Source organism: Dama dama, chromosome 19 (assembly GCF_033118175.1).
Source record: "Dama dama isolate Ldn47 chromosome 19, ASM3311817v1, whole genome shotgun sequence".
Taxonomy (NCBI): domain Eukaryota; kingdom Metazoa; phylum Chordata; class Mammalia; order Artiodactyla; family Cervidae; genus Dama; species Dama dama.
In genome coordinates, this window is record NC_083699.1 from 53,736,003 (window position 1) to 53,754,688 (window position 18,686).

The following is an 18,686-nucleotide window of genomic DNA, read 5'->3' on the forward strand; positions in this document are numbered from 1 at the left end:
TTGAACACTGAAGATTTCCTGGGAGGCTTCTGAGAAAGATTTTGCTTTCCTAAAAAAGCTATGGGTGTTGTTAGCATCACTTCTCTTCTGCCTTCTCCCTACCTTGAATGTTTGTGATGCTTGGTGCTATGGCAGCCATCTGGTGATAATGAGGGAAAAGCCAAGAGAATGTATTAGTATACCAGAAAACAATAGCTTTCCCCATGTAAGACTGTAAACTCAGGGGGAAGGAATCTATGAAGAGATTCTGCAGTTCACAAAAAGAGGACCACAAATTTCTGAAGATTTAAAGAAGCTCCCTTCCTCCAAAGTAAAATAGAAAGTTTTCAGAGGGTATCTGATTAGTCTTGTCAGTAAGATTCAAAGGTTATTGCCTGTCTTTGACTAAAGCAAACCATCAGGAAAGGACATAATCTCAGATCATGAAATACTGAATAAGGATGAAAAGGATTGTGTTAAAAACCCCAGTAAAAGCACTGAATAGGCAATAGGACATGGCAAAATAATGAATTAGTGGCTTAACTTAAGGAAACAGAAAACAAGGACACAGGAAAAAAATGAGAGAGTAGATAAGAAAATATGGAAAGCAGATATGATTTGATGATATGATTATGAGATGATCTAGAAATATGATTTAGAGCTAACAGGAGTCTCTGAAAGAGAACAAGATAATTTAGAGCAGAAGTAATCACCAGGGAACTATTAGAAAAAAGCCTTCCTGTTCTAAAACAAAACCTCTATCTGAAAACTGAGTGAATCAGTAACCTCCCTGATGAGACCCTACGTAGGTTTCTCTCTCCACACTAGCCTCTGCTCCTCTTGCATCCTAAGCCTCAGACATAAGATTTCCACCTTCCTCCGTGTTTAAATCCTCAACCCCTAGGAACATAGTGGAATACAGCTGCACTTCAATCTCATACACAGACATAAAAATGAGGGATGAAGTTCAGCTTGGAATCGGACTTCCAGGTTTAAACTAAGAACAAGCGCTTGATTTGTTGAAGTAGGAGTGGAAATGGAATTATTGGGGCAGGTGAACCAGAATTTGGTAGATAGACCGTGTTGGCCTTTCTCTTTCCTTCTCTATCTCAGTCCTTCTCACTGTCTTGAGCTTCCTTTCTCATACTCTATCTTTTCTACTTTCTCTCTCATGCTTTTTCCTCCTCTTGAACTGAGCATGGTCTGAAACTAAAAAGTACATTTTATAGTCTATTGTATTTTAGGTTTAGGATGTAAATTGTTTCTCAAAATGTAAAAGTAATGAGGTTTTTCAGGATTTTTGTGTGCCCCTGAATTGATCTTCCCCTCTGACTTGGTGGAGGCTTCCTTATAGCTCAGTTGGTAAAGAATCTGCCTGCAATGCAGGAGACCCCAGTTCAATTCCTAGGTTGGGAAGATCCACTGGAGAAGGGTGGCTTCCAACTCCAGTATTCTTGGGCTACCCAGTCCAGTATTCTTGGGCTTCCCTGGTGGCTCAGCTGCTGAAGAATCCGCCTGCAATGAGGGAGACCTGGGTTTGACCCCTGTGTTGGGAAGATCCCCTGGAGAGGGAAAAAGCTACTCATTCCAGTATTCTGGCCTGGAGAATTGTATAGTCCATGAACTGTATAGTCCATGGGGTCACAAAGAGTCGGACACGACTGAGTGACTTTTACTTCACTTCACTTCTGACTTAGTGGCCTTTGGTTGAAGATTCTCCGTGTGAGACCTGAGACTGGATATTCCCAGGACTGTAGGATGGCTGAGCAAATTTGGAGAAGTGTTCAAGGAGAGCCACATGGGAGGCAGAGGGAGGAAGTAGGAAAGCGTCCTCCTTGCTCCTGAGCCTTGAGCCTGGACTGTGATGGGAGATAAACCAGATGTAGACTGTGAACCAGGCAAATCAAAATGATTGGCCAGAGGGAACCTGGAAGAAATACCCCATAAAACTAACTCAAACTGTCATGAGGGTGCAACTCAGGGACTCTCCCTCTGAGTCTGCCTGTGTCTCTATCCACATATACTGTACTCTTTTTCTCTTAATAAATACTTTACTTACATCACTACTTTCTGTCTTTGTGGAAATTCTTTTCTGCAAAGCTGAAGGGCCAGGGCCCTTGTCATTGACCACTGATCTAGTGGCTAAGATCTGGTGCTTCACTGCTGCAGCCCAGCCTCAATCTCTGGCTGGGAGCCCAAGCTCTGTTCCAAGCCATTGCAGGCCAAGGCCACCCTAGATCAGGATTTATGAGGGCAGAGGCATAGACTCCTCAAGGGCAGATAGGTGGTGCTAGAAAGCTGGATGACGTGACTGAAGAGGCAAGTGGACCAAGTAGCATTCTCCACAGGCCCTCAGGAAATGCCTGAGTGTTTATGCCAAACACTGAGGTCATCACCAGCAGTGAGCCAGCTTCTGCTTTTGTGACTTAAATGTGACCCATCCTTCCAACCACCGCTGTCCCCTCCCTCCACCTTTTGAGAGGCAGGTGGGTCCTGAGATAGGACATTATTTTATCTTCTAGACCCACAAAGTGTTTCATCTGCTCCTCCAGGAAGTTACTTACAACTTTCTACTCTGCCTTATATTCTTCTGTAAATGTCTCAGCACCCTTAGCAGACAGATGAGCTTTTTAAAGGAGAGCTCCTTCATTTGTTCACATATCTGTCCATCCATGTATTAACTGTTGGGAACATGCAGTTAAACATGGCCTCAGTCTAGGCCTAGTTGGGAGCAGATGTGAAATGATTAATAACACATGAGTTAAGTGTTTAAGGATGTTACTCAATGCCAAGGAAGGGGTGCCCCAGCCTGTCTTGAGAACTTGGTGACACTGCCTCAGAAAATGATGTGCTTGGGCCTCTCTTGAAGCAGGAGTCAGAGTTCACAGAGCAGACTGGGGAAGGGTAGTGGGTGGCACTTCCAAGGGGGAAACCCTGTGACAGAGGCAGCAAGGTGTAAGAGAGAAGAGGCGTTTGGAACACCACAAGTCTTTGCTCTTTTCGGAGCACAAATTCAAACAAGGGTAGAGTGGCAGGAAGTGAGAGAGGCAAAGGGGTGAGTGTCCAAAGGCCTGGGTGCACCCAGTTAGAGGCTTGAGGATAATCCTACTGTTTTGGTTTCCTATTGCTGTTATAACAAACTCCTACACACTGAGGGCCTTAAGCAATACAGATTTAATATCTGATAGTTCTGGTGGTCAGAGTTCTGACATGGGTCTTATTTGGCTGAAATCAAAGTGCTAGTGGGTCTGCTTCTAGAGGCTTTGGGAGAGAATCTGTTTCCAGGCCTTTTCCTGCGTTCTTCAACTCGCGGCTCCTCCCTCCATCTTCAGAGCCACAGCACAGCAAATTCGGATCTCTCTGTCACATCTCCCCTCCTGCCTCCCTCTTGTAAGGACTTTTTAAATTACATTGGACTCACCTGGATGATCCGGAATCTCCCCATCTCACAATTTTAAACTCAATAACACTTGCAAAATTCCTTTTGCCGTATAAGATAACATATTCACAAGTGCCTGGGATTGGAAGGGAAACATCTTTAAGGAGCCATTTTCTTCCTGCCACACCCACAGAGCCCAGATGCTGAGAAAACAAGACTGCCTGTCCTGAAGGAAGGGCCATGGAGAGATCCTGAAATTGTGACCTAAGGGTCATTTATAGCCATACTTCAGAAATCCTCAGGTTTTAAGGACTAGGACCTTCACAAATGGGGGATTAAGGGGGATGAGATTGGAGGGGCAGGGGCCTTTAGTTAGGGGCACCCTGACTTCACCCAGCCAGCTTAGGGTGAGACATATCAAAAGTCTTGGAAGTATCCTTACACAAATGTTGAGCAGCTCCTCTAGCAGCTCTGCAGGGAAGGCTTGGGCTGGAGGTGCTGGGGGGAGAGAAAGGAAAAGCTAGGCAGATGAGGGGCCCTGAGGGGCCACAGAGATACTGTGACACTGCCAGGGCCAGTGCTAGTAGAGCAGCGCTGAAGGTCAGTGCCACCCGCCCACAGCCATAGAGTGACCCTGCAGTGCTGGGCTCCAGTAACTCCTGAGCTGAGTGGTGAGATGACAGTGCCCTAGGAATGGGGCCTTCAAGAAGGGCATCTGACAGAGCAGGTTCCTGGGCTGACCCAGCACAGGTCACATAGACTCCTGATACCATGAAGGACTCATGCTGAGTTAACAGGGGACCCAAGAGGACTTAGGGAGAGAGAACATGGTATTGAAATTGATGGTGGGATTTAGAATCCTATCTGAGACTTATGAAACTTACTTACCTTCCACAGTCAGAGCTCAGTAAATGTCTGATGAGCAAGCAAAGACATCCCAGGATCCCTGGGAGGCTCCCTGCAGACCCCTCAGCATCATTTCTAGAGCTAACGTGCCAGAGTGTCCAGAGCCCATCACTGGGGCCCTTCATTATGAGAATTCCTAGAGGAAAAGGAGATGCCTCCAGCCCTGTGGGCTCCCCTGGTATCATGTCACTGGCATTCACCAGGAGTGTCTCAGAGGCTCAGAAGCATAGCCCTCTTAGCAAATGTCCTCTGTTCAGCCCCATGCCTGTTAAACTAAACCAACCTATGCATCCATAGACCAGATCTGAAAAACATTCCCCAGGACCCTCACAGTTGACCATCTGTCTTCATCAGCTGCGTTGAGAATGTGCAATGTGGCACAGCAACCTGGTTACAGCCGTGACTCTGCTACTAAGTGTAGTCATGTGGACCTAAACAAGTCAAACTCCTTCTGAGTCTTTCTTCATTTGTCAAGGAAAAAAGATGGTCAGATCACAGACCTAATGTTCTGTCATTTTTATTGATTTTTGCTGACATTTGTGGTTTTCTGTTTGTCTGAGCTTTGATACTGATTTGGGTTAGAAGTCCTCAAGAGGGAACTGGGCTTTCAGTGGCAGTAAGCACAGTCACTCAACAAATAAGAATAATGAAGAACAACTAAAACCAGCTTCATTTGAAACCTATGGTGTTTAGCTTGCTTAATCCTGTTATAGCTCCTGAACTTTGGCTTAAGAATGTGAATAAATGAAAAAAAAAAAAAAAAAAGAATGTGGCCCTAGAACTATGCCTCAGCCCTGGTTTTCTCTGACAGTCCAGCAGTGGGTCAGTTAGTTGATGGGTCCAGCAGAGATTGTTCTTTTTCATCAACCTGTCATCATCTTCCTTTGGCATTTTTTAAACACTATAACCTTAACATTCTCTAAACCTTCTGTTATTGCTGTTTGTGAACTTGCCAGAGTAAAGTACACTCAGGAGAGAATAATTTGTCCATTTGTGTGTCCGTGACGCTGTCATTCCTTGGTGTTTTTGAGAAAGAGTGAGAGAATGTGTTTCTGGGTGTGTAATTAAATAAATAACATGTGTTCTTTTCTCTAACAGCTGAAGCAATGGAAGGCATTTGAAGAGGAAAACCAAACAATCAGACACATGGCCAAATATTTCAGCACTCCCAGCAAAAGCTTGCATACCCAGTATGGTGAGGAGCAGAATTGCCACATTAAAGGAGAGAAAAACTCCATGGAGAGACTCCTCACAGAAGTAAGCCAGACCCCTGCCTGCTGGCTTCTCTAGAAAGAACTCCAGTCATGCATTGGTGGGCCCTAGTTGCCTCATTGCTAACATTCCTTGTCTTTCCATTTCTCCAATTCCTGGCCATCCTGGTCTCCCTTCAGATCAATTCAGTTGCTTAGTCATGTCTGACTCTTTGTGACCCCATGGACTGCAGCACGCCAGGCCTCCTTGTCCATCACCAAATCCCAGAGCTTACTGAAACTCATGTCGATCGAATGGGTGATGCTATCCACCATCTCATCCTCTGTTGTCCCCTTCTCCTCCCACCTCCAATCTTTCCCAGCATCAGCGTCTTTTCAGATGAGTCAGTTCTTCACATCAGGTGGCCAAAGTACTGGAGTTTCAGCTTCAGCATCAGTCCTTCCAATGAATATTCAGGATGATTTCCTTTAGGATGGACTGGTTAGATCTCCTTATGGTCCAAAGGACTCTCAAGAGTCTTCTCCAACACTTCAATTCAAAAACATCAATTCTTCGGTGCTCAGCTTTCTTTATAGTCCAGCTCTCACATCCATACATGACTACTGGAAAAACCATAGCTTTGACTAGACGGACCTTTGTTGGCAAAGGAATGTCTCTGCTTTTTAATATGCTGTCTAGGTTGGTCATAGCTTTTCTTCCAAGGAGCAGGCGTCTTTTAATTTCGTGGCTGCAGTCACCATCTGCAGTGATTTTGGAGCCCCCCAAAATAAAGTCTGTCACTGTTTCCATTGTTTCCCTATCTATTTGCCATGAAGTGATGGGACCAAATGCCATGATCTTAGTTTTCTGAATGTTGACTTTTCAGCCAACTTTTTCACTCTTCTCTTTCATTTTCATCAAGAGGCTCTTTAGTTCTTCTTTACTTTCTGCCATAAGGGTGGTGTCATCTGAGGTTATATATCTGGCATATCTGAGGTTAATATTTCTCCTGGCAGTCTTGATTCCACTTTGTGCTTCATCCAGCCTGGCATTTCACATGATGTACTCTGCATATAAATTAAATAATCAGGGTGACAATGTACAGCCTTGAGGTATTCCTTTCCCAATTTGGAATCATCTATTGTTCCATGTCTAGTTCTAACTGTTGCTTCTTGACCTGCATACAGATTTCTAAGGAGGCAGGTCAGATGGTCTGGTATTCCCATCTCTTTCAGAATTTTCCACAGTTTGTTGTGATCCACACAGTCAAAGGCTTTAACATAGTCAATAAAGCAGAAGTATATGTTTTTCTGGAATTCTCTTCCTTTTTCTATGATCCAATGGATGTTGGCAATTTGAGCTCTGGTTCCTCTGCCTTTTCTAAATCCAGCTTGAACTTTCTGGAAGTTCACGGTTTACTTACTGTTGAAGCCTGGCTTGGAGAATTTCGAGCATTACTTTGCTAGCGTGTGAGATGAGTGCAATTGCATGGTAGTTTGAACATTCTTTGGCATTGCCTTTCTTTGGGATTGGAATAAAAACTGACCTTTTCCAGTCCCGTGGTCAAACTTGCTGACATATTGAGTGCAACACTTTAACAGCATCATCTTTTAGGATTTGAAATAGCTCAACTGGAATTCCATCACCTCCACTAGCTTTGTTCATAGTGATGCTTCCTAAGGCCCACTTCCTAATGCACTTGACATCGCATTCCAGGATATCTGGCTCAAGGTGAGTGATCACACCATTGTGGTTATCTGGGTCATGAGGACCTTTTTTGTATAGTTCTTCTGTGTAGTCTTGCCACCTCTTCTTAATTTCTTCTGCTTCTGTTAGGTCCATACCGTTTCTGTCCTTTATTGAGCCCATCTTTGCATGAAATATTCCCTTGGTATCTCTGATTTTCTTGAAGAGATCTCTAGTCTTTCCCATTCTATTATTCTCCTCTATTTCTTTGCATTGATTACTGAGGAAGGCTTTCTTATCTCTCCTTGCTGTCCTTTGGAACTCTGTATTCAAATGGGTATATCTTTCCTTTTCTACTTTGCCTTTAGCTTCTCTTCTTTTCTCAGCTATTTAAAAGGCCTCGTCAGACAACCATTTTGCCTTTTTGCATTTCTTTTTCTTGGGGATAGTCTTGATCCCTGCCTTCTGTATAATGTCACGAGCCTCTGTCCATAGTTCTTCAGGCACTCTGTCTATTAGATCTAATCCCTTGAATCTATTTGTCACTTCCACTGTATAATCATAAGAGATTTGATTTAGGTCATACCTGAATGGTCTAGTGGTTTTCCCTACTTTCTTCAATTTCAGTCTGAATTTGGCAATAAGGAGTTCATGATCTGAGCCACAGTCAGCTCCCGGTCTTGTTTTTGCTGACTGCATAGAGCTTCTCCATCTTTGGCTGCAAAGAATATAATCAATCTGATTTCGGTATTGACCATCTGGTGATGTCCACATGTAGAGTCTTCTCTTGTGTTGTTGGAAGAGGGTGTTTGCTATGACCAGTGCATTCTCTTGGCAAAACTCTGTTAGCCTTTGACCTGCTTCATTTTGTACTCAGCTTCTTCTGCATTCAAGATCCCCTGGAGAAGGAAATGGCAACCCACTCCAGTACTCTTGCCTGGAAAATCCCATGGACCAACGAACCTAGTAGGCTACGGTCCATGGGGTCGCAAAGAGCTGGACACGACTGAGCGACTTCACTTCACACTTCACTTCTTCTGCATTACTGGTTGGGGCATAGACTTGGATTACTGTGATATTGAATCGTTTGCCTTGGAAACGAACAGAGATCATTCTGTCATTTTTGAGACTGCAACCAAGTACTGTATTTCAGACTCTTTTGTTGACTATGAAGGCTACTCCATTTCTTCTAAGGGATTCTTGCCTACAGTAATAGATATAATGGTCATCTCAGTTAAATTCACCAATTCCAGTCCACTTTAGTTCACTTATTCCTAAAATGTTGATGTTCACTCTTGCCATCTCTTGTTTGACCACTTCCAATTTACCTTGATTTATGGACCTAACATTCCAGGTTCCTATGCAATATTTTTCTTTACAGCATTGGATTTTACTTCTATCACCAGTCACATCCACAACTGGGTATTGTTTTTGCTTTGGCTCCGTCTCTTCATTCTTTCTGGAGTTATTTCTCCACTGTTCTCCAGTAGCATATTGGGCACCTACTGACGTGGGGAGTTTATCTTTCAGTGTCCTGTCTTTTTGCCTTTTTATACTCTTCATGGGGTTCTCAAGGCAACAATACTGAAGTGGTTTGCCATTCCCTTTCCCAGTGGACCACATTTTGTCAGAACTCTTCACCATGACCCGTCCATCTCAAATGGCCTTACAAGGCATGGCTCATAGTTTCACTGAGTTAGACAAGGCTGTGGTCCATGTGGTCAGTTTGATTAGTTTTCTGTGATTGTGGTTTTCATTCTGTCTGCCCTCTGATGCGTTAGGATAAGAGGCTTATGGAAGCTTCCTGATGGGAGAGACTGACTGAGGGGGAAACTGAGTCTTGTTCTGATGGGCAGGGCCATGCTCTCTAAAATTTAATCCAGTTTTCTGCTGATGGTGGGGCTGTGTTCCCTCCCTGTTGTTTGACCTGAGGCCAAACTGTGGTGGAGGTAATGAAGATAATGGCGACCTCCTTCAAAAGGCCCTGTACAAGCACTGCTGCACTCAGTGCTCCGGACCCTGCAGCAGGCCACCACCACCAACCCATGCCTGTGCCAGAGACTCCTGGACACTCACGGGCAAGTCTGGGTTAGTCTCTTGTGGGGTCACTGCTCCTTTCTCCTGGGTCCTGGTGCGCACAAGGTTTCCCTTCAGTTCAGTTCAATTGCTCAGTCATGTCCAACTCTTTGCAACCCCATGGACTACAGCACACCAGGCCTCCCTGTCCATCACCAACTCCTAGAATTTACTTAAATTCATGTCCATAGAGTTGGTGATGCCATCCAACCATCTCATCCTCTGTCATCCCATTCTCTGCCCTCAATCTTTCTCAGCATCAGGGTCTTTTCAAATGGGTCAGCTCTTCACATCACATGGCCAAAGTATTGGAGTTTCAGCTTCAACATCAGTCCTTCCAATGAACATTCAGGACTGATTTCCTTTAGGATGGACTGGTTGGATCTCCTTGCAGTCCAAGGGACTCTCAAGAGTCTTCTCCAGCACAATTCAAAAGCATCAATTCTTCGGCACTCAGCTTTCTTTATAGTCCAACCCTCACATCCATACATGACTACTGGAAAAACCATAGCCTTGACTAGATGGACCTTTGTTGGCAAAGTAATGTCTCTGCTTTTTAATAAGGTTTCCCTTAGCAGCAAGCAAAACCTCAGCGTTTCCCCAGCCACTGCTCCTGTTGCTGACCCTCACCCACTTCATTCATTCATTGGACAGATGTATGCCAGGCATTGTGCTAAATGCTGAGGAACAAAACAGTCCCTACCTTCATGAAGCTCACGGTGTAGTGGAGGAAATAGAGACTGATCAAGTAGCCTTACAGTTATAAATAGTGATAAGAATTATGAAGGCAAGAAACAGAGTGAGAAGAAAGAGTAGTGAGTGGTGAGGACAGGAAAATCTAATTTAGAGTGGTCAGAAAAGACTCACTGAGCTGAGAGCTGAAGTTAACTATAGATTGGCCAGGCAAAGAGTGCAGGGGAAAGCATTCCACATGTGGGGAACAGCACTGTAAAGTCCCTGAGTAGTAGTGGGTGCTGGCTTCTTCTGTATGATACATTCTTTCTTTACATAGCATGGTGCCCTTGTTTCCAAGATCCTCTGGGGTCCTTTACTATCTTTTCCAGGTGCCAACTAGAAATCTCTGTCATCCCACCAACCCAGAAAATTAAGAAGTATCTAAATATGGGGAAGAGAATGAATAGAGCCTTTGACTATCGTAGTAGCGCTAAGTGGGGAATAAGGCAGCCCCTAGTCCTTCTTTCTTCTGTTCTTGAGCCAAAGTTGGCACCTCTCCCAGAACTGGGCAGAGTGGTGTGGGCTTGAAGAAAGCACATGGGAAAACTTGAGGCTTCAGTGCCTCAGAGAGAGGCATGGGGCCCAGAGGAATTAGTAGTTTTTTTCACACTAACTAAATTATATTCTATATAATTTTTTTAGTACAGAACATACCTGGGTAATGCTATTTGAGAAACTACATTTTTTTGTATTAGACTGACACTTGGGTATCAGTAGTCCCTGTGCAAAAGGATGGTGTGATGGGACCTACAAAATGCAACCTGTAAAAGAATTCAGCTCCCCAGATCCTTTCAGTCTTTCACACCATTCCCTCTGTTCTGGACCATTTTTATCCATCAGAGTATACTTCATGTCTTTACTATTTATGAAGCAGTCAGGACCTTTTTTCAAAGCCAGATTTCTTCCCACCTGGCAAGGAGTAGCATTGCCATTGATACTCTCAAGTCTTCAAAGAAGCTTTTTTTTCCCCCCAGCTAAACAGAAGGCCAGAAACTTGGCGAGAACACCCAGCATGGTTTTCATTCACAATCAGCTCATGTTGGAACAGCCAAGTGGCCTGACTCTTTAGCCTTATGGTAATTTGTGACGTGCTTTTTGTACTCCTGCCATGCTACCCTGTTTCCCACGCAGTGACTGAATCTGCTGTATCCAGAAAGATGCCTCGAGTCTGCAGAGGAAGAGCCGTAATAGGGAGCAGATGCTTAGGCAGTAAAATGCTGGCCTCCTGCCCCCGACTCTCCACACCTGGAACATGTTTCCAGAACAGGCCTGAGAACCAGCAGCGCATCCCAGGGCCCTGTGGCAGGCCACGAGAGGCTCCAGCATCTGCATCCCCAGCTCCAGTACTGCCCAGGACATAAACACAGGAGTCTCTCTTGCCTCCTTGACTCCAGCTTCTTGGCTGCACTTCCCTCCTCTGCAGCCCCTCTGCCACCCTGGTGTCCTCCTACTTTCCCATGGTCTGAGTGGTTCATCTTCTCATTCTTCCCCCTCTTCCCTGTGGCTGGGGTCCCCAGAGGCTGTTTGGGGCAGCATCCACCCTCAGTTCCCAGGCTGTGTGGAGGCCAGCAGGTAAAACCCTCCCAGAGCCAGAGGGACTTCCCTCTACATTCTGCAGCAGAGGAAATTCACCTATTACTTTTCTTCCTTGAAGCACAGAAACAAGAGATTCCATTTCTCCCTGTGGCCTGCAGCCTATGAAACATCCCCACAGATGTTTTGCTTCCCTGGGTGTGCCAAAAGTAATTGTTAATAAGCTCATTTCAATGCAGCTGCCATGGTCTGTCAGATTTTGGTCTCACAATGGCAAACCACGCCTCTGATTAGTATGCAGCCACGGTGAAAGCAAAGTTCCACTTCCTTTTCTGTAAGAAGGGAGATTTACTGATTAGTCTGACTGTTTCTAAATCTGTCACCAGCCAGCTTCAGATGTTTGGTTTGCTGGAGAAGAGTATTCCTCCCGGTCAAATGTTTATACTGTTTTCTTATACTGTGACAGGCTTCCCAGGTGGCACAAGTGGTAAAGAATCCGTCTGCCAGTGCAGGAGACACAACAGACATGGGTTCGATCTCTGAGGTGGGAAGATCCTCTGGAGAAGGAAATGACAACCCACTCCAGTATTTCTTGCCTGGAAAATCCCTTGGACAGAGGAGCCTGGTGGGCTATAGTCCATGGGGTCACAAAGAGTCGGACACAACTGAGCATGCACATGCCACTCCATACACTGAGGAATTTGTAAATAAGGCACAGGAAGACAGCACAGTTTGCTTGCTGGGGTGGTGGTCATCAGCTGATGGCTTCCTCCCAACTCTGAGAGGCGGCAGAGGCCTCCTGAAACCAGCCTGAGAATGTGGGAGGTGGGCTTCACAAGTCAGGGCTGGTGAAAAGAAAGAGAATTGGGGTACCTCCAGTGCAACCAGCACAGCCACCCCCTCAGAGAGATACCTGGCACCACCCAGTTATCACGAAGAGCCTGAGTGAATGTCTTCCTATGACTCACCCACTCTTCTCCTGGCAAGTCCTTGAATCACCTATGTTTCCCCGACAACACCCAGCCCTCACTGCTCTGCGCCTGAGAAGGGTGAACAGGCAGTCAGGCGCTCTGCTACAAGTCCTTCCGCTTATTCACCAGTTGCTCACTGGTCTGGGACTCTCTCCCAAGGATAAGAAAAGCAGACTGAATCAGGATGAAACTGGGAGTACCATAGTCAGAAAAATCACCTCCTGCTTTTAAGTTACCTCCAGGCTTATAAGTCCAAGCAACCTTGGAGTTGCTGCCAGAAGACTACTGTCAGACTAGTTTACTTAATTTACTGTTCCCTCAAAGAGTCACTTCTGGGCAACTCTTCCATATCTTTCTTAATTAATTTTTTTTTTGGAGTACAGTTTCTATATAATGTTGTGTTAGTTTCTTCCATACAGCAAAGTGAATCTGCTCTACATATACATATATCCCTGCTTTTTTAGATTTCCTTCCCATTTAGGTCACTACAGAGCACTGAGTAGCATTCCCTCTGCTATACAGTAGTTAACTCTTCTGTATCTACTCGAGAAGAAACCACAGGTTTGTCCATAGGTGACTTGTGTCAGGAATCCTAAAGAAGGGAAACAACCTTTTATTTCTCAGTTCAGTTCAGTTCAGTTCAGTCACTCAGTCGTGTCTGACTCTTTGCGACCCCATGAATCGCAGCACACCAGGCCTCCCTGTCCATCACAAACTCCTGGAGTTTATTCAAACTCATGCCCATCGAGTCAGTGATGTCATCCAGTCATCTCATCCTCTGTCATCTCCTGCCCCCAATCCCTCCCAGCATCAGGGTCTTTTCCAACGAGTCAACTCTTCACATGAGGTGGCCAAAGTATTGGAGTTTTAGCTTCAGCATCAGTCCTTCCAGTGAACACCCAGGACTTATCCCCTTCAGGATGGACTGGTTGGATCTCCTTGGAGTCCAAGGGACTCTCAAGAGTCTTCTCCAACACCACAGTTCAAAAGCATCAATTTTTCGGCGCTCAGCTTTCCTCACAGTCCAACTCTCACATCCACACATGACCACTGCAAAAACCATAGCCTTGACTAGACGGATCTTTGTTGGCAAAGTAATGTCTCTGCTTTTTAATATGCTATTTAGGTTGGTCATAACTTTCCTTCCAAGGAGTAACCATCTTTTAATTTCATGGCTGCATTCACCATCTGCAGTGATTTTGGAGCCCAAAAAAATAAAGTCTGACACTGTTTCCACTGTTTCCCCATCTATTTCCCATGAGGTGATGGGACCAGATGCCATGATCTTAGTTTTCTGAATGTTAAGCTTTAAGCCAACTTTTTCACTCTCCTCTTTCACTTTCATCAAAGGGCATAATAAATGAATGGGCTTCCCAGGTGGCTCAGTGGGTAGAGAATCTGCTTGCAATGCAGGAGTCACAGGAATCACAGGTTCGATCCCTGGGTTGGGAAGATCCCCTGGAGAAGGGCATGGTAACCCATTCCAGTATTCTTGCATTGAGAATCCCATGGACAGAGGAGCCTGGTGGGCTACAGTCCATGGGGTCGCCAAGAGTCAGATTCGACTGAGCAACTGAGCATGCTTGTAATAGAGTGAAAGTTGCTCAGTCGTGTCCAACTCTTTGCAACCCCACGGACTATACGGTCCATGGAATTCTCCCGGCCACAATACTGGAGTGAGTAGCCATTCCCTTCTCCAGAGGATCTTCCCAGGGATTGAACCCCAGGTTTCCCGCATTGCAGGCAGATTCTTAACCAGCTGAGCCACCAGGGAAACCTATGCTTGCCACAAATGGACATCTAAATACTCACCCTGAACTTCTAAAGGGGATGGCAACAGAGGGCAGCATTTTGGCATTTGGATGAGCATTTCCTTATTACCTTCCCCAAACCCTCAGCCATGTCATCTGCCCCAAGACCATCAGTTCCCAATGATGATCTCTTTCCTGCTCCACTGCCTTCAAACAGAAATTCCAGAAGGTAGACATCAGGTCTGAACTAGGCAATCAGCTGCTGTAGCACCAGAGGGTCCTCAGGGAACACACACTGCTGTTACTCTTCCTCCTACTTCGTGCCCCATGGTCCTGCAGTTAGAATGGGCATAGCTCTGTAGCTGTCACCGGCCAGCATCCTAGGCACAGCCTGTTTTATCAACTAACAGCCATGCAGCAGGTAGGCAGCTCACTTCTCTAGTAATTCTGATGCCTGCACTTCTTTGGGAGATACCAACAGCTGATAGTGTCACACATGATAGTGTTGGCCTCCCACCCCCATGTGTCAGCAGAGGGAGGTGATAACACCAACCTGATGTTCTCACTCCACCCTAAACCCCACCCCCACCCCTGGCTCCAGTCTTGTCACACTGGCCCAGGAATCTATCATTTCCATGTTCTCCCCATTTTCCAGGCTATTTAGCAAGAGGTAAGATGCTTGTTTCCCCAGTCCTTCATCCCCTTCACAGGCGCCTCAAAGTCATTTGTATTTTGCAAAAGTTTGATTGATATACCCAGAGATGGGCCATCCCAAACACTGTTCAGACTGCAGTTCTACAGAGCGACCTGACCCTCTCCTCAGTTCTGAGAGGATCTGCAGCAGCCAGCAGGCAGCTAGACTGTGCCCCCCCCACCACCACAATCTCTTTTCTTGCAGACAGTGCTACAGTTTGGGGACATATGGGGGGATTAAGATCATACAACAATAAATGATAGTTACTCTTTACTGAGCACATATGTCAGTTTATTGTGCTAAACCCTTTATATGCATCATCTCATTTCACTTCAAGAAGGTGCCTCCTCAGGGCCTAAGATCACCAGTTAGTATGTGGAGAAATGGATTTAAACTGAGATCTCTCCATCATGGGAGACACTGTGAAAACCCTCAGCAGCATCTTTTGTTGATAGTTTTGCTTTTGTTTTATAGAAAAATGCTGTGATTGAAAGCCTGCAAGAACAAGTAAACAATGCCAGGGAGAAGCTGGTGAGACTGATGTCAGCAGGGTGCTCCTCTGACCTCCCAGAGGAGGCTGTACCACCTGCCTCTTCCCACCACAAGGGCATCCTAGCTGCAGCCTCTGCCCATAGCCTGGCACCTCAAGGGCCTTCAGAATGTCTCTCTGACTCTCCGAATGATACCAGTGCGGCCACCCAGGACTCCCAGAGTACCTCAGTGCTGGCCTCAAGTGTACAAGGCCTCAGGGGGCCTGTGAAGGACACCAGCCCCTCCACAGGGCAGAAGCAGAAAATTTCTGACTTGAAAGACCTTTCTAATCCTTTACATTTGGGCTGCAGCCAGAAGCCATGGGCTGAGCAAAGCCAGACTGCAGAAAGAAGAGACCAGGTACCCATGGCCCTCCACCAGTGTCTCATGCAAAGTGAAGAAGGCTCTGTTCCCCAGAGACATGGGCAGGTAGAGAACTCAGAGGGGCCCCCAGAGCAAATGTCAAGAGTCAATTCAGTGATCAGGGAGAAACTTCAGGAAGTCCTCCAAGATCTGGGCCTGGGCCCTGGGGCTCCCCTCCCCTCTTCCTTGTCTTGTCCCCAGCAGCCCTGGAAGAGCAACACTGCCCACAGCCCCCAGAAGGTCCCCCTCTCCAAGGAGCCGGGCTTCAGCCCCTCCATGGTGAGGAGAAGGAGGGCGGCACAGCGGGCTCGCTCACACTTTCTAGGCGCTGTACCCTCCTATGTCGGGCATCGGGTAAACAGGGCCATTTCTGGGCAAAATGTACAGGACAGGGACAGCCCCTGCCTGGACCCCCAAACTGCTGATCCCAGGGTAGCAAGACCCTCTTCTGGGAATCCATTAGTACTCCCTGCTCCTCAAGGCAAGTCAGGCGCCCTAGAGGGCCGCACACAGCTCCAGGCAGAGCCCCGGCGAGCTGAACAGAGCCTTGCATCCTTTCCCCCAAAGTCTTCCGGTTCTGGCCGGAAGCTGTGTCCCGCTGCCCCACGCCCATCCAGGGCCTCCCCCGACCTGCCTGGGCAGCGGCAGCCCCCAGGGTCCCCAGGCTGTCCCTCCTTGTCTTCTCCCAGTAGCTACCTTGACACCGAATCCAGCAGCTCAGACGAGCTCTTCTGCCGCTGCCACCGGCCCTACTGCGAGATCTGCTTCCAGAGCTCCTCTGACTCCAGTGACAGTGGCTCGTCAGAAACTGACCCTGAGCCTGCGGGGGCACTGGCTTCCTGGGAAAAGCTGTGGGCCCGCTCTAAGCCTATTGTGAACTTCAAAGATGACTTGAAACCCACACTGGTGTGAACAGCAGAGCAAGTCTGGACCTAGGGCTCTGTCGGGATAAGCCATAGCATGGTCCGCTGTGGCCTTCAGGGAACAGACCAGTGCCCTTACCGCGTTCGTGTGTTCATTTGAGCACCATGGTAACTTGAGCACTTCCTGATCTACACAAAGAGGGATATTGCCTGTTTTGTTACTACCTCACAGCATTACTGTAAGAGACGCCAGCTGAGTGCCCATAAAAGACACCCTTTAGATAAAAAGGTGCTAAATGAGCACAAAGGGTCTTCTGTTCTGGTCAGCCTGCAATGTATAAAACTCCATATATACCAGATGGATGGCTGGATGGACAGACAGATGGAGAAGTGGAAAGAAAATTTCTGCAGAACCAGAGTTGTGGACTGTGACTCATCAAATTGGCTTTTTGGTGGCCAACCTGCTAGGAAAATATCTCCTATGGACTGGGTGGTCCACTCTCGGCAGGGGGTGGTTTGTTTCTGCTCAAGTTTGTGAACAACACCGCCTCTCAGTTCCAGCTTCCAGTCAGACTCATCTCAGAGCCACCTGTACATCTCTGTTTTGTGTTCATGTCTTCATACCATTGTGGCACCTCACCATTGTTGATGAGACAGTCAGGCAGCCTGGATCTCTCTCCTGGGCTTGGGTGGCACCTGAGGCACCCCTCTTCTTTGACCCTGCTGGTGGTGCAGTTTTGCGGTAGTGGGAAGTGTGCATTGGCAATCCCTGTTGAGGTTGGAGAGGCCCTGTTGGTCAAGAGGGTGCCAGCTGGGCCAACATGACCACTGATGGCTACATTGACCTGGAAATAGAAATCAGGAAAATAGGAAGAAATGGGGGAGAAGATAAGAAAAAAAAACAAACAAACAGATTTTGCAGATTTACCTTGAGACTAGCATGGTACTTGAAAATATCAAATATCAGTAATTGCTTATGATAACCCTGTGAAGTAGGTACTCTCATCCCCATTTTACAGGTGGGGATTATGAGGCTTGAGAGGATGGAGGTGGCTTCCGTAGCATCACACTGCTGGAGAGGGGCCCATGTGGTAGTTGGCCACAGCTCACAGGATTGCAAGTGCATACACTTCCCTGGGGCACATCTCTTCACTTGTTCCTCTGGGAGTGGCAGTCAGAGTGTGGCAGGCTGGACAGCAAAGGTAGCGTGGGAAACTGCAGTGTGCTCAACCTGCAGTTCAGGATGACAAAACTGGGCTCCTCACCTAAGTAAGCAGCCCGCCACTGCCTCACTGCCTTGGGAGCCCACCCACACCTCCCACAGCGCCGGGGAGCTGGTGAGAGATAAGTAACAGGGTCTAGTCAGCTGCCAGAGCCACAGAGAAAACACAGCTGGGTCCACTTCACTTGTTGCTGAGCTAGTTGTTTACAGGCTATTCCCTGCCCCTAACCTGTGTGTGTATCTGCATGTGTATACATGCTTGTGTGCAGGAGCATGGGCCTCATTAGATACATCCGGAGGGGAGCATTTGGCTCTAAATGTCTTGCAGAAGATGTTATCATGGACTCTGGTTGGCTGCTGACACCTTGTGAGTCTCAAGACACTGGACCAGGAGGCCCTCCTGGCAATACAGCTTCTTCTGTTGTCCACTTTTAAATACAAATATCATAATTTATTCTGCGTGTGGGCTTGAAGTTTCTGCTTGTGCTGTTTGTATGCTGTCCAAGTGATGCCTTAATAAAAGAAATGACTCTCAAGGCAAGTCTCTTCAGAAATTGTAGTTTGAGACTGGGGAAGAGGGGTACAGGCAAGACTGAAGCACTCGAAGGAGTGGAAACAAAGGAGCATTTAGAGTTGCTGTTGGCTTACCATGGGGTCCAAGTGCATTTCCCGCCACACTTCCACTGGTAAGACTCCTCTGACATCTCCATTTGCAGCTTCCTATCCAAGGAACACCTGTGAGTAGAGGAGCCTTGAGACGCTTGACTCTTCCCACCCACTGGGGGTCCTGTGCTTGGGCCTCACCT

The 18,686-nt window shown here is 46.8% G+C and overlaps 1 protein-coding gene across 2 annotated transcripts in view; it reads left to right on the forward strand.

The window, feature by feature from the left end:
- The window catches only part of GPR156 (G protein-coupled receptor 156), a 110,171-nt gene extending 91,755 nt beyond the window's left edge, over positions 1-18,416 (forward strand). For both annotated transcript variants that reach the window (XM_061167076.1, XM_061167075.1), the window contains exons 10-11: positions 5,363-5,521; positions 15,376-18,416. In XM_061167076.1, coding sequence (XP_061023059.1) covers positions 5,363-5,521; positions 15,376-16,707 — 1,491 coding nt within the window. In that variant the 3' untranslated portion in view covers positions 16,708-18,416. The remainder of the gene's footprint in view (positions 1-5,362; positions 5,522-15,375) is intronic.
- Positions 18,417-18,686: the final 270 nt, after the last annotated feature.